Source organism: Puma concolor, chromosome C1 (assembly GCF_028749965.1).
Source record: "Puma concolor isolate L17-30 chromosome C1, mPumCon1.1.hap2, whole genome shotgun sequence".
NCBI classification, from domain to species: Eukaryota; Metazoa; Chordata; class Mammalia; order Carnivora; family Felidae; genus Puma; species Puma concolor.
Window position 1 is genome coordinate 149,254,768 of NC_141674.1, and position 15,879 is coordinate 149,270,646.

At 36.9% G+C, this 15,879-nt stretch overlaps 1 protein-coding gene across 14 annotated transcripts in view; it reads left to right on the forward strand.

Annotated features, from left to right (window-relative positions):
• The window catches only part of PKP4 (plakophilin 4), a 240,575-nt gene that overhangs the window by 183,343 nt on the left and 41,353 nt on the right, over positions 1-15,879 (forward strand). For 11 of the 14 annotated variants that reach the window (XM_086718648.1, XM_086718654.1, XM_086718652.1 and 8 more), the window contains 3 exons: positions 73-625; positions 5,718-5,906; positions 8,117-8,340. In XM_086718648.1, coding sequence (XP_086574774.1) covers positions 73-625; positions 5,718-5,906; positions 8,117-8,340 — 966 coding nt within the window. The remainder of the gene's footprint in view (positions 1-72; positions 626-5,717; positions 5,907-8,116; positions 8,341-15,879) is intronic. The other 3 variants (XM_086718651.1, XM_086718655.1, XM_086718653.1) reach the window with 1 other exon arrangement.

Below are 15,879 nucleotides of genomic sequence, written 5' to 3' on the forward strand. Positions count from 1 at the left end.
TTTGTTCTGTAATGACAGTGGACACAAAACCCTGGATAAACCCGTTCTCTTTTTTCCCCCCCCTTTCATCAGCCATCAGTAGCCAATCGGGCCATGAGAAGAGTTAGTTCAGTTCCATCTAGAGCACAGTCTCCTTCTTATGTTATCAGCACAGGCGTGTCTCCTTCAAGGGGGTCACTGAGAACTTCTCTGGGTAGTGGATTTGGCTCTCCATCAGTGACAGACTCCCGACCACTGAACCCCAGTGCATATTCCTCAACCACATTACCTGCTCAGCGGGCAGCATCTCCATACTCTGCACAGAGACCCGCGTCCCCAACAGCTGTACGTCGGATTGGGTCAGTCACCTCCCGGCAGACCTCCAATCCCAACGGACCAACCCCTCAGTACCAAACCACCGCCAGAGTAGGGTCCCCGTTGACCCTGATGGATGCACAGACTCGAGTAGCTTCCCCATCCCAAGGCCAGGTGGGGTCGTCGTCCCCCAAACGCTCAGGGATGACTGCCGTACCACAACATCTGGGACCTTCACTGCAAAGGACTGTTCACGACATGGAACAATTTGGACAGCAGCAGTATGAAATCTACGAAAGGATGGTTCCACCTCGGCCAGACAGCCTGACAGGTGAGTTCAAGGTGACAGCACTACATAAAGCCCGGTGAGGAAATCTTCTGTGCAGTCGTCACCGAAACAGAGCATGATAAAATGGAAAAAGCTCATAGTTTTATCTCAAAATTTATACTGCTGACTTCAGGCTGACTTGTCTTTCAGGCTCTATAATTCTTAATGCACGAAACCATATATACATTTATATCAACCAGAAATCTTTTGCAATGAATGCATTTTCCCCCTCCCAATATTAGGATATAAAAAGTACTTTTTTTGCATTTTAGAAACATTGATTGGAATTCTAAGCTGTTTGTTGGGGTTTGTGGGGGGTTGCTTGTTTTTTTTTTAATGAAAAATTGTTCACCAGGTAGGCCTACCTATATCCAAACCTCTAAGTTATGTTAAAAATTCTCTTGAAATATCTCTTGAAATATTTAGCTTTTTTAAAAGAAATGCTTTAATGATACAGAATATGGATTTTTCTCACCTACTGCCTTGATTTTAGCATCCCAGTGGGAAATGCACAAAGCTCTTATGTTACCTTCAAATGCCATTCGGATTAAGTCAGAAAGACACCAGCAAGGTGCCTGATATTATAGCCATTTCCTCCAGGGTATTTTCATGGAGGGTTTCCCACATAATGTATAGGCATTGTTCTTTTTATCAAAATGAAATTTATCTTTAGTTAGTGTTTTAAAATACATTTTTAACATGTACACAATGGTAAAAAAAAAATTAAAGAATGTGTGTTTACATATGTATGTATTACAAATGTGCACTCACTGTGTTTTATACTGATGGGATTCTATTATATATTTATATATTGTATATATCTTATACCATGTAAATATGTATAATATATATGTATATCTTCTTTTTTAATATGTCTGAGAGCTCCATTCTGCCAATAGATGCCTAGGACCCTATTTTTATAGATGTATTATAATTTATTTTATCTCTTCCTTATTAACATTTAGGTTTTTTCATATTTAGGCATTAGAGACAACAATGTAACGTGTATGTAGCTAGTTCTGTATTGGTCTTGCATATTTGCACATAGATACTAAGATAACTGTGGGATGCATTTCTTGAAGTAGAATTGCTAGATCAAACTAGGTGCTTATTTGTTCTTAAAGAAATACTATCCTACCTCGTGCCTTCCAGGGAAGCTGCACAGATTTCTATTTCCACCAATAGGTTTAAGCATATCTGTTCTCCTAAACCTTCACTAGCACTGCATATTGTCAGAGCGCCTCATCTTTGCCAATGTCGTAGATTAAAAGCTGTACCTCATTAAGTGCCTTTATCGAGTTATGACTGATGTTGAAGATTTTACATGTTTATCAGCCTTTTTATTTCTTTTCTCCAAACCACAAGTTTAGGTTTTTTGTCTATTTTTAACTTATGAAAGCTTTTTATACTTGAAGTAAATTAGCTTCTAGTAATATACTTCTCGGGTATTTTTTCTATTTTGTAACTTGTCTTTTGACTTTGTTTTTGGTATTTTTTATTTACAGAAGTTTTTAATATTTTGTATAGCAAAATTAATATCATTTCCTTATGGCTTCTGGGAAAGGTATCTTCTAGTTGAATAATTTTGCATGAAGAATTCATATTGAACTAGATTTTGAGCTCAAAAAAATTCCTAGTGGAGAAACCACCTCTTTTTCATTCAGTCATCAGAGGAGTGTACTTGACTTAGATATTTTCTGGCATGCCTCTGAAAGTATGCAGCAAAGTGAGGTAGGAATCATTTATGAAATTCTGTCTCCCAAGGAAACCTTAAAAGATAAATAGTTCTGAGGATTTCTGTATTCCCCCCAGTGTACATATAGAATAGCTATGCAGAAATCTATGTTTGCCGTAGAGTGAAGTGGAAACCCAGGAAGGAAGTGAGCACATCAATTACTGTCTCTATGTTTAACCCTGAGAGGGATGATCTTCTTTGGTCTACAAAGCCTGTCTTCTGCCATCACAGGTGAAATCAGACTTTATGTTTAGAGCTAGGCTATCACAGATTTTTTGCCCTAATCTACTACAGTCTTGAAAAGAAGCTAAGGGTGTCCTTATAAAGGTTCTAGGAAAGCTCTGCCTTCCCATCGTCTCCTGCCTGCTTATTCTGAATGTGGATCCTAATTTGTGAATTCCTTTCTTTCATTCTTACTTCCAAAAGCCATGTGCTTATCATGATATTTATTATGGTTCTTGATCTCAAAGGATTAATAACCTGTTAATTGATAAGCCTGAAGCAATATTTTCTAATAGATTCAGACACGTGGATATTTGGTGATCATAATTTAAGTGATGATACAATATGTGTATAAATTACTTCCTACAACAGAAAAATATCTCTGCCCTAAAATATTCATTTCAGTAAAATCATAGCATGTCAAGAAAAATTTTGAGAATATGAAGAATACTATTTGGGAGATAAATTTATGTTTATTTGCAATGTCTTAAAGATTTTAAATCACAGGGAATATGTCATTGTAATAGGTAAACTAATGTGTATTTGTGGAATTGCAAATAGAAACTATTGGTTACATAAATAATTCTGTAGATCAGCATTTTCCATTATTTGGAGGGGGAGATAAGGTTATAAAAAATTTGCATAAATGCTTCTGGAAAAGTTATTTCTAATAACAGTTATGGAACATATTTACTTATCTTCCAGTTTAAAAGACACTAAGTTACAGTGGACTTTCTACACTTAATCATTTTACTTAATCTATGGAGGCTATGTAATTTTATAATTTTTTAAATGTAAATCTGTAAGACTGTGTGTTTTGTTTGCATGCATGAGCAGGTGAACAAAATTAGTAGCCATCACTGTTACGTTACTCACAAAGATTATGTTACTCACAAAATAAAAGCCTTAGAATTATAGTGAAATGAACATTTCATTTATAAATGTTCATTTCAGTATAATTCTAAGGCTTTTATTTCCCATTTCAGTCTGTCACATGTAGTAATTTCATCTCACTAATAATCTTATAACAAGTGAATAGTTGCTGGATACTTTTTATGGTTCTCAACAAGCTCATTTGGTTTCCTTTCCCATGAAATTATAGTAAATACTTGCAAATATTTATAAATCATATCATATAGCATGGTTTCCAGTGAAGAATCCAGCCAGATTCTTGCATAGTGAGAATGTAACATTCTGATTATGTGCAAAATGCTTTGTTTGAGGGCATGGCTGTTCAGCCAACTTCATGAGCATTCAGTGCTCAGCTTGTTTGTGCCCAAGTGTTGAGTGATCTACAGAGTATCACAGCAAATCACAAGTATTTGTGGCTTTATTGAAGTTAAAATAGCACCTTGTATTGAGAAGATTACCAAGGACCAGGTACATTTACCTGCCCACTTTCTATCACCATTAACAAATACAGTGCCTGCACTTTAATTCAAAATGCATCCCATAAAGAAATGGAGCTTACCTCTGCTAAGAAGAATGAGAAATCTGCCAGTGAATGAAAAGCTGAAATCTCCAAATGAGAACTTTACGATAACAATCATGGTATCATCTTTAGAGTTACATTGGCTTCCATGGACCCCTGGTGGGCTAAACTTGCCCTTTAATTCTGTGTGAACACAGAGGGCTCTATCGAGTTCCAGATCTCTCGCACCACGTCTTATTGAACCCGGAGGGTTCACTGTGTCCAGTGTTGGGTTCCTCTCAGCCCTACCAGGAGGTAGTTTTCTGATGGGGATGAATCACATTTCCTTTTGGGCTCTCAGCTTCCTTGGTTTTGAAATGAAGTTTGGCTGGAGAATGTCCCAATTACATAATTGTTTAAGCCTCTGATCTTCATTTTGGCAAGTGGAGAGCAGTAGCTAATGCCCACATTGGTTCATTTAGTTTCTTACCATGTCAGCTTGCTGTCCAGGGTAGGTAATAATCATTCATTTCAGGAGCTCTACGTATTAAACTTTCTTGCCACTCCTCACTAAGCAACATTATCACTCATATTCAGGCCCATTTGCTTTTTGTTGTGATATGATTAACTGAGCTAATAGGATATGAATGAACCTATATTTTTGTAATTAGTTACTGTGTTAATTATTTGCAATCTTTTTAAAAGGAAGTAAGTGCTGACTTCAGATATGTTTGTGCTTTCTCTTATTCATATTTGGAATGTAACCTTAGTTACTATTCTTACCAAGTGACAGATTGTCCTTACTAATGATGACAGATCACAAACTTCTGAGCATCCTAATATAGAATGTAGTAATTCACTTTCTTTAAGCAAATAAAATGTTTGAGTTTGAACTGTACTTTTTTTATCACAAATCCCATGTGTAAACTTTAGTTATTAGCAATTTGAATGAAAGAATATTTCAAATGATCTAATGTTAATGTACTAACTTTGTATTTTTCCTTTGCACTAGAAAGAAGGTAAACAAGAATCTGGTATGTGGGTTCCTGCAAAAACAGCTATGTTTGTTTTTTTTAAAAAGGAAAAATACAGTGATAACAAATAGTGAAATAATACCTCATAATACTAAATAAATGTTATTGCTTCATTGATAATATTCCAAATTTTGTAACATAAAATTTCATGTTTTACTGAAAAATCATGGGTGAATTGAGAGATATCTTTCAGAAGTGTTCTTGAATCTCAGCCTTCACTAAGCACTATTACATAGGCATTGTCTTAGATGTTGAGATTTAAAGAGGCGTGCGACATGGTGGGCCCTGCCCCCAAAGAGATGGTTGTCCAGTTCTGCAGAGCAGGAAAAGAGAATGACATGAACCATCGTTTTTATGTTTTAACTGTGAAAATCATGTAACCACAGAAGAGGGCATTCTCTCTTTGGTCACCACCATAAAATAGCTTACAGTTGGGAAATGAATTTCAGAGTATCAAACCACACAATAATTTTTTTCTTACAAAATTTACCTTTATTTTGCCGCCAAGAGAAAGTTTAACTCAAAAAGTGTATATAACATCCCTTTCATAGCTGGCATCCTTCTCTTGTAAAGTTCACCAGGTCCAGTGTTTAGTCTTAACATTGGGTCCTATTGGTTAGGTCCTATTAATTAAGTCTTTTAACCTCTCCACAATTTTCTCAATTTCTTAATGATGTAATTTTCTGCCTCTAGGCTTACGGAGTTCCTACGCTAGTCAGCACAGCCAGCTTGGGCAAGACCTTCGTTCAGCTGTGTCTCCTGACTTGCACATCACTCCTATATATGAGGGGAGGACCTACTACAGCCCCGTGTACCGCAGCCCAAACCACGGGACCGTGGAGCTCCAGGGATCACAGACAGCATTGTATCGCACAGGCTCAGGTGGGCCTTCGTGCTGTTTAGCTGGTTTTCCCAAATGCAATGCCCAAGAGCAGACGGATTTTATTGAGATTGGTACCCTGTTAGAATGAAATCATGTTGCCCATTCAATTGTCAGATAACCAGCTATCACGGTAGATCAATAAACAGTACAACACAAGTTCATGTTGTACCTATTTATAGGTGATAAATTTTCATCTTAGTCTAATCAATGAATGCAGTGATTAGTTTGTTAATTCACAAATAAGTTTGTAGAGCTACACGTATGACTCTTCTTGCATTAGAAACATGTTAGATACACAAAGGAAAACCTGAGTTGGAATATTTCTTTGTGGTTTTTGTTGCCTGGAATATGTATTTACAGGAGATTCCTTTATGAGTTATTTGGCTATCTTTATTTCAGCATGTATGTATCCCAAGTGTATTTGGTATTACTCCTCTTCAGATACTAGATTTCCTCTGAATGTCTACATGTAGAATGTGAAATATTCCTTATGATGGACTCAGTCTGAGGCAGAATACAGTAGCTGCATTTATAAAAACAGGGATGAGTGCATCACACCCTTGCACCCCCACTCTCACATTTATGCCATCCCATATTGGCTGACAGAGCAGAAGCTATGGCCCATGGCCAAGTGAGCTGCCAGATTGTGCTGCCGGCCTGGTTCATGGAATCCCAAGAGGCCTTTTCTTCTCTTTTTTTTTTTTTTTTTTTTTAAGAGATAGTGCATCTATGAACATGCCCACAAATGAACATGCCCACAATGATAACACATAAAGGCACCATTCTAGGATGCATGCCTCCCAGAATACCAAGAGGGAGAAGACTATATTTAAATTGGTTCTTTGCCAAAAACTGACAGTTTGGTTTACTGCAGGATTTTTCTTCTAATAGAATGTACTGATTTTTAATAGATATCAGTCAAGAAATATTTCACTTGTTATGTTCTCTAAATTAAGGAATTTTTTTAAAGTTCTAATTGGCTTTTTTAAATGATTAGTGATTCAGCCTCCTGTCTAGAAATAGAGGGGAACTCCTCCCAAGGAATTTCTTTCATAGTATTAAGAAACAAACAATGTTATTAAAATCTTTTGATTGGGAGAAGAACATGTCTGCAATTATTGGAGAAATAGCTTCTGTAATAATTAAGAAAGAAATGTTATATGCAGTGTACAATACCTCTATATATAGCCTCATGCAAAATTTTAAGAGGGTACCTAGAGAAGAATTTGATGTATCAGCCTTCTTACGAAATAAATTTTCCAATATTATCAAAATCCAAAGTTCTATAAATAAAATGTGTCTCAAAATAAGTAACCTGTGTACACTAAGTGTTCAGTTTGACCATCTCAATTATCTACAGGTTTGAATAATTGCTTTTTATTGCTAAGTAAAATTATGGCATTTTGCCATTTATTTCTTGGAATAGTTTAATTCTTTTCCTATATCTCTCTTGCACTTTTTTTTTCTTTAAGTTTAGTATTTTGAGAGAGAGAGGGAGGGAGAGAATCCCAAGCAGGCTTCGTGCTGTCAGCACAGAGCCTCATGTAGGGCTCCATCCCACAAACTATGCAATCGTGACCTGAGCCGAAATTAAGTTGGATACTCAACCAACTGAGCCACCCAGGCGCCGCCCCTTGCTTGCATTTTTGTTACAAAATCTTATTAAACATAGTAAGATCAATCATGTAGGCAGATTTATAGTTTTATTTTTGCTCTTTTCTGTTAATAAAATTGACATAGTTGTGTATATTAAAAATCTAAGTGCCTTCTTTAGCCCTGATAAGCTAGATTGGTAAAACCTAAAATCTACATTGGAAATACTGGTAAAAATCTATAAAGCAATTTACATAATTGTTAAAGACTATAATCTTTCTTAAAAATAGTTTTCCTTGGGGCGCCTGGGTGGCGCAGTCGGTTAAGCGTCCGACTTCAGCCAGGTCACGATCTCGCGGTCCGTGAGTTCGAGCCCCGCGTCAGGCTCTGGGCGGATGGCTCAGAGCCTGGAGCCTGTTTCCGATTCTGTGTCTCCCTCTCTCTCTGCCCCTCCCCCGTTCATGCTCTGTCTCTCTCTGTCCCAAAAATAAAATAAACGTTGAAAAAAAAAAAATTTTTTTTTTTAAAATAAAAATAAAAAAAAAAATAGTTTTCCTTGGAAAAGTACCACCTTGTGGAAAGTATACTAATCTTTTGAAAAATGTTGACTTTCTAGTAGGTGTTGGAAATCTGCAAAGGACATCCAGCCAACGAAGCACCCTTACATACCAAAGAAATAATTATGCTCTGAACACAACAGCTACCTACGCGGAGCCTTACAGGCCAATACAATACCGAGTGCAAGAGTGCAATTATAACAGGCTTCAGCACGCAGCGCCAGCTGATGATGGCACCACGAGATCCCCGTCGATAGACAGCATTCAGAAAGACCCCAGGCAAGTACTGGTTATGAATCTCCAGGATGCTACAGTATCACAGGCATCAGTGGTTCCTTCAATCTGACTTTTTTTCAAGTTGCCAAGTCTATGATACTATCAGTTAACTCCTAATCTCTAGTATTTCCAGTTGTATTTTAGCACTGTAGGTCACTGAAGTTAATTTCATCTTAAAGATCGATTCCTTCTTTCGATGCCTTAACAAGTTAGAGAATGCACACACTATCTGCGGGACTCATCACTGAAGTGCTTCACCAGGAACACTCCCTGGGTTAGCCTCTTTGTCTGAATTATATATACGCATGATTTTAAAGGATCATTTTACCCAATTTCCTTAATCCTGACTGACTTTTTAGATAAGGGCTTCCGAAAAAAAATGTATGGTGTTTTGGGGCACCTGGGTGGCGCAGTCGGTTAAGCGTCCGACTTCAGCCAGGTCACAATCTCGCAGTCCATGAGTTCGAGCCCCGCGTCAGGCTCTGGGCTGATGGCTCAGAGCCTGGAGCCTGTTTCCGATTCTGTGTCTCCCTCTCTCTCTGCCCCTCCCCCGTTCATGCTCTGTCTCTCTCTGTCCCAAAAATAAATAAAACGTTGAAAAAAAAAATTAAAAAGAAAAATGTATGGTGTTTTAAACTAGAAAAGACCAGTGTTGTGTACATTTTGAATCCTACTGGTCAATGCTGTGTTGTGCTTTTATTGACTAGGTCCTTTGAAAAGCTTTCTGCCATTTAGGAGAAAGTAGTTTACAAGACATTCTCATATCACATAAGCAAAAAATATTTGGCCAGTAATACATGTTTCCTCCTTTTCATTTTATTTGGCCATGTAGAAAGAATGTTTTATTAAGATAAGTATGACTCATTTACTACTTGATTGATTTTGAAAAGTAGTCTCATCTTTAATGAAAGCCACTTAAAATATTTAGGAAATAAAAAAGATTATTTAGAAACTGAAAGAATTTTAATTTCTAAAAGAATGGAATTATCACTAAATTTTAAGCAGCTTGAGTGTTATATTAAGGTATATATTAATTAGCAAGATTTCATTCACTCTTCGCCCACAAATTGTTGTTTTACTGGAAAATTGTTATAATTATCAATTCATTTTTAGCAACCTACCAACTTATTCTAGTGAAAGTGAATTAAAAATGTGAATGAGATTTTGGTCATTTAAACAAAATAACTAAAGGTACTCTTGAGTTGAGTGGGAGCCCACTGCTTCACTAAAACCACTCCACTCTGACTCTTTTGCCTAAAATTCTTTATAGTTCACACATGTGTTTGGTTCTACTAGTCCATGTCCTTGTCATTTTAAGGGTTTTAAAATAACTTGTCTTACAGTACCTTCAATATAATTGACTTACAAATTTTTTCACATTCCATTTTTTTAAATCCTCAAAATGCCAAAATACTAAGACACCCTAATAGATGTGGAATTTCCCAAAAGGGTTTTGAATTGTACGCAATTTAGACTTTACCTCGGCTGAACCTGCAGAGAAAAAGAACAGCTATCCAGAAAGACAGTGAAGTGTGATTAGAGCTTTGAGCTTAATAGGTGTCCCTGAAGATTTCAGTTTTGACCTCTGCTACGAGTTGATTCATGATAAATAAGGATTTCATGTATGATAATACACTTCAGCTATTCATAGTATGATAATTTTGTAGTCTAATGCATAAAACTGTTACGGCTAGCTTTGATTATGTGAAACTTAACTGATAATGCGTTTTGTAAGATGAATAAATGATTATTTTCTAATAAATGCATTTATTCTCGATGAAACTGGAATCCAGGTGAATTTGAAGTTTAAATATTCAAACCAAAGTAAAAAGCTCATGACAGCTTTTAATTTTTAGTTTTGAAAATAGCAAACTTGAAGTGATTTCTATTCACTTGTAAGTCCACATTCTTTACCATTAATGCTGTATTATAATTACCCTGAAAATTTTCTTATAGGACTGGAGAAGTTATTAATATTTTCCATATAAATGGAAATCTGTGGGGTTTCTTAATAGTTGTTGAGTGTGGAAGCAAAATTTATTAGTAATATAAGTGACACATCTAGAAGTAGTAACAAAAATACTTCCTATGGAAAGCGATAGCAACATAAAGAATAATAGCATTCATGGTGTTCCTTTTAAGCAGGACTTAATCTGTGCTGTTCAGCAGAATAATACCATGTACAATCCCTTTGACCTTTATGTTATTGTCAAATATTTTACTTCTACACACATAATAAAACCCATAATATAGTGTTATTATTTCTACTGTAAATAGTCAATTGTGTTTTAAAGAAATTAAGAGAACAAATGTCTTTATATTTACTGTATGTTTACCAAATATAGTTCTCATCCTATGTATTCTTCCTACAAATTCCAGTTTCCATCTCGACCCATTTCCCTTCATTCTAAGCACTTCCTTTAGCCTTTCTTGTGTTGCGTGTCTGCTAGCAACATATTCTGCCAGTTTTAATTTATCTGAAAATGTTATTATTCATTTTTTTGTTTATTTTTATTTACCTTTATTATTTTATAAAATATTACAGTATTATCATTTTTGTATGAGTATTTTTGGGTTGTAGAATGAATCACCTGAGTTTCCATTATTTCTTTTTTTTTTTTTTTAATATAATTTACTGTCAAATTGGTTTCCATACAACTATTTCATTCATTTTTAAAGGATATTTTTGCTAGGTATAAAATTCAGGATTGACAGGTATGGGTTTTTCCTTTCAGTACTTTAAAAAGATGTCATTCATTGTCTTCAGCCGCGATTGTTTCTGATGAGAAATCAGACGTTATTCGTATCGTTCTTCTCTTTATGTAATGTATCTTCTCTCTTGGCTGCCTCTCAGGTTTTTCTCTTTATCTTTGACTTTCAGCAGTTTTATTCTGACAGGCCTACCTATGGTTTTTTGTTTTTTTTTGGTTTTTTTTTTTTTTACGTTTAACCTGCTTGGGATTCATTGAGATTCTTTGAATATTGGCCGGTGATTTTTATCAAAACTGGGACATTTTTAACCATAATTGCTTTAAATATTTTTTTCTGCCCCAAACTCATTCTCCTCTCCTTCTGGAGTAACTTGACATTATTGTACTACATGCTTTTACTCTTATTAAAGCTCTGTGTATATCTTAAAATAGTTTTTCTCTGTATTCTTCACACCGGATATTTTTTGTTGATCTATCTTCATATATACTGCCTTTTCTTCTGTAGTCTCCACAATCTGTTGGTAAGCCCATCCAGTGAATTGTTTATTTCAGATACTTGAATTTGGTAGGGTTTTTTTAATAGTTTCCATGTCTCTAAAGACATTTCTTCATCTATTCACTCCCTGTATACATCTTTTCCTTTCCATCTTTGAGCACATCTATAATGACCTTTTAGAGTCCTCTGATAATTCCAACATCTGGGTTTGCTCTGGGTCTATTATTGGGGTTGGTTGGTTGGTTTTGTTTTGTTTACATCTTCATAGGTCACATTTCTGTTTCTTCTTATACCTAGCAGTTTTAAATCATATGCTGACTTTTGTGGATGATACATTGTAGGGACTCTGTATTATGTTGTGACCTGTTAGGATTCTGAGTTTTGTTGTGGCAGATAACTAAATTACTGACAGATGCTTTTGATCCTGTCAAGATTGGTTCTGTTCTTCTGAGAAGGGTCTGTTCAGATTTGTTTTAGTCCTAGCATATGCTTCCACTCTTTGGTGTAGTTCTTTGTGGAAATTAAATGCTGAGGTAATCAGAAAGGTTTACAGTCTGACTGGGCTGGAAGTTCATAGTCACTGGCCTATACTCAGCTCTGTCCTGCAACAGCTACTCCATCCAACCTACGCATGTGTCATGGACATGTACGGTACAGCATTCAGTTAAAGACTTGTGAGTAATCCTCCTATAGACTTGTAGAATCTCTTCTACATAGTTCCCAGTTCCCTGCCCCTCAAATTCCAACCATTTTCAATTCTCACTTCTCTCCCTCAGCTCACTAAGTCCATCATTGCTCCACTTCATGGGCCCAGCTTCCTATGTCACGATGCAAAAAAATGCCCTTAGGCAGAAAGCCAGGGAATATGGGGCTGCTATGATGGTTCCTGTCTCTCAGGAACTCGAAATTGTGTGCTTTTTTCCCTGCCTGTTTTGGCATTGGTAGTATTCTTAATGTCTGTTAAGAATTAAGTCATTAAGTCGGTCCCCCAAGATTACATTCTTGTGTTATGTGTTGTCCAGGACCTAAAAACACTTCCTTCATACATACATTTCATAGTTGTGTTTTGTGAAAAGGCCAAGTCCAGGATCAGTTATTCTATGATGGCTGAAAACAGAAGTCTGGGCTTAGATTGTAATGAAGCAAATCCTGGCAGACATTGATGCCATCCAACCAGCCCATGAATTGATAGCAGTGTTTCCAGGGTAAATTTCTGCTGAAAATCAGGGTTGGAATTGATGCCAACCAAGCCTAACTGCCCATCTCCAGCTGGAGTCTGGCCCTCATGGTACCCAGTGATGCCAGAAAATCTTGACCATATCTGTGCCACTTAAAGAGGACAAAAATGTGTATTTGTTATGATTGTGAGTCATCAAGGAAAAATTAAATCACACTCCTTGCACTCTGTTAATTAGAGCACAGATTTACATAACAGGCTTTGGACAGATTTTGACCAGAAATAGTTAACATAGCTTCAATATATAAAAGGGAATTTATTATAGAGAGTGACCCTGTTTAGTTCCTTTTTCAGGGCTGATGAATATTAACAAAACATATCATAATTAAAAGGAAAATATTTTAATATACACCATCACAATTTAATCATCACAGCCAACCTAAGAAGAAGGTACAACTGATAGTTGTTTTGTTCCTATTATACAGATGTAGTGCTCCAAAGTAGTAGTGCTCCAAACAACTAAGTGCTTTTCAAAATCACGTAGTAAATGAAGGACCTAGGACCTCAACATAGGCAGTCTAACTCCAAATTGTGTGCTTTTTTTCATGCCTCTTTTGGCATTGGTGGTATTCTTAATGTCTATTAAGAATTAAGTCATTGGGGCACCTGGGCGGCTCAGTCAGTTAGGTGTCCGACTTCGGCTCATGATCTTGCGGTCCACAAGTTCGAGCCTGCGTTGGGCTCTGTGCTGACAGCTCAGAGCCTGGTCCGGTTTTCTGATTCTGTGTCTCCCTCCCTCTCTCTGCCCCTCCCCCGTTCATGCTCTGTCTCTCTCTGTCTCAAAAATAAATAAACCTTGAAAAACAAAACAAAGAATTAAGTCATTAAGTCTGTCCCCCAAGACAGAATCTCCCTCTTACCCTTGGCTTCAGTTTTCAAAAAAAATCATCTGGCTGCTATGCAAAGAGTAGATGGGGTAAGGGAGTCTGAAACAGACAGAGCACATAGGAGATTATTAGATGGGCCAGGCAAGGCGAAGAGAATGGATGGGTTGGGCTTATATGAAATAGTTCAGAGATAGTCAATAAAGTTTGCTGATAGGTTGGACAAGAAGAATACAGGAAAGAGAGAAGTCAAGGATGGCTCTATTTTGTTTTGAGCAAATGTGTGGATAGTCTTCTTGCCACTAATGTTTTCTGATTCTAATACATTCTCTACTTGGCCACCAGAGTTTTCTTCTTTATAAATGTGACCTTATATATGTTACATTCTCTCACTCTTCTGCTTCACAACCTCTGCTTTCTGTTCCTTATGTGTGGAGGCAACATACAGACTACCTGGGTGGGTTTCACCCACCTCTATCACTTATTACTAATCTCAGGTTCCTTACCTCTATCAAATGTTAATTGAGTAGTGCCTATGTCATATGGCAGTAGTCAAGGTAAATGAGATAATGCATATAAAGCTCTTGACACAGTGCCTGACACAGGTAAACTCATTGAATAAGACATTGTTGCATGTACAGAGCCTTGTACACCAAACCACATCTCATTCAGTGCTTGTATCTCTCTGACACCTGCTATGGCACTATTCATTTGAACAGGTGGCGTGTATGTGTGTGCAGGTTTAGGTTGCCCCTTGTAGTGGACAAGCAAGTTAATACATAGAGCGCTCCCAGACCAAAAGAGACTCTAGGCCTTAATAACTAGGCAATAGAAGGATCACTGGGTTGTTAAAGATTTTTTTTTAGAGTTTATTATAAACAGCATTCATTTTACTCATTTTATATAATAGTTCATTCTGCAAAGTCCACAAATTTGTTGCTTTGTGAACCATTCCTTTTTTTTTCCTAATGTTTTTAATGTTTATTTTTGAGAGAGAGATGGGGGTGCACGATTGGAGGAAGGGCAGAGAGAGAGGAAGACCCAGAATCTGAAACAAGCTTCAGGCTCTCAGCTGTCAGCACAGAGTCCGACACAGGGCTCAAACCCATGAACTGTGAGGTCATGACCTGAGCCAAATTTGGACGCTTAACCGACTGAGCCACCCAGGTGCCCCATGTGAACCAATTCTAAGAAGTTGGTCTCTATATGTTACAAGAGTGAATGCACATTTAAAAAGGATCCTAAACAGTGAGCCAATCAGTTGACATCCAAATTCCAACAATGTGATGTTATCTGAAAAAGCAGAGTATAAGTGTGCGTGCTTAGTGTGACTGTATACTCACTCTACAAGAAGTGGGATAGCATACCAGCTCTAAAAGCAGAGTGTTCTGTTGACTAGCTGAGTGACTTTAGGCAAGATGCTTAGCCTCTCTGTCTCAACCTCAATATCTATGTGGTTGCAATAAGAATAAATGAATTCATGGGGTGCCTGGGGGGCTCAGTCTGTTGAGTGTCCAACTCCTGATTTCAGCTCAGGTCATATGATGATCCCAGGGTCGTGGGATCGAGCCCTGAATGGGGCTCTCCACTGAGCATGGACCCTGTTGAAGATTCTCCTCTCTCTCTTTCTCCCAACCTCTCCCCCAGTATTCCTCCCCTGCTTGCTCACATGCACACTCTCAAATTAAAAAAAAATTTTTTTAATTGAAATAAAAAAAATGGTGGTTCCATTAAAAAAAAAGAATAAATGAATTCATATATATAAAATGCTTAGAATAGTGCCTGGCACAGAATAAGTACTCATGAAATACGAAGTGCTCTTTAAATATAATCCATTTCTTTGAAAAAATTCTGTATGCACACGTGCACATTTTTTTATATGTATTAGGGGAAAAAAGACCAACAGGAAATGTCAGCAGTGGTTTTCTCTGGTTATAGGATTACCGAAAAAAAAATATTTTTTTATAAATTTCTATACTTCTTATAATCGAGAGCAACCATAAATATATTAAGTTCTTTAAAAATTATCAGGCCCACATTACTTGCGATTTCCCAGCTGACACCAGTTCTGCCTATTCCCAGCAGCTTTCTTTCTGCTCAGACATGACTTCTCACCTGACTGAAGTGCACTTGTTTACCTGAGCCTCACACCTGCAAATTTCTGACATAGGTAGAAAGGCATAAAATTAGAATGGAGGAAGAAAATGAGAATGGAAAAGTTTTTCATATTAAGAATTTCCTTTGTTCTCTTGAACCTCTTTCTGTGCCTGATGATTTA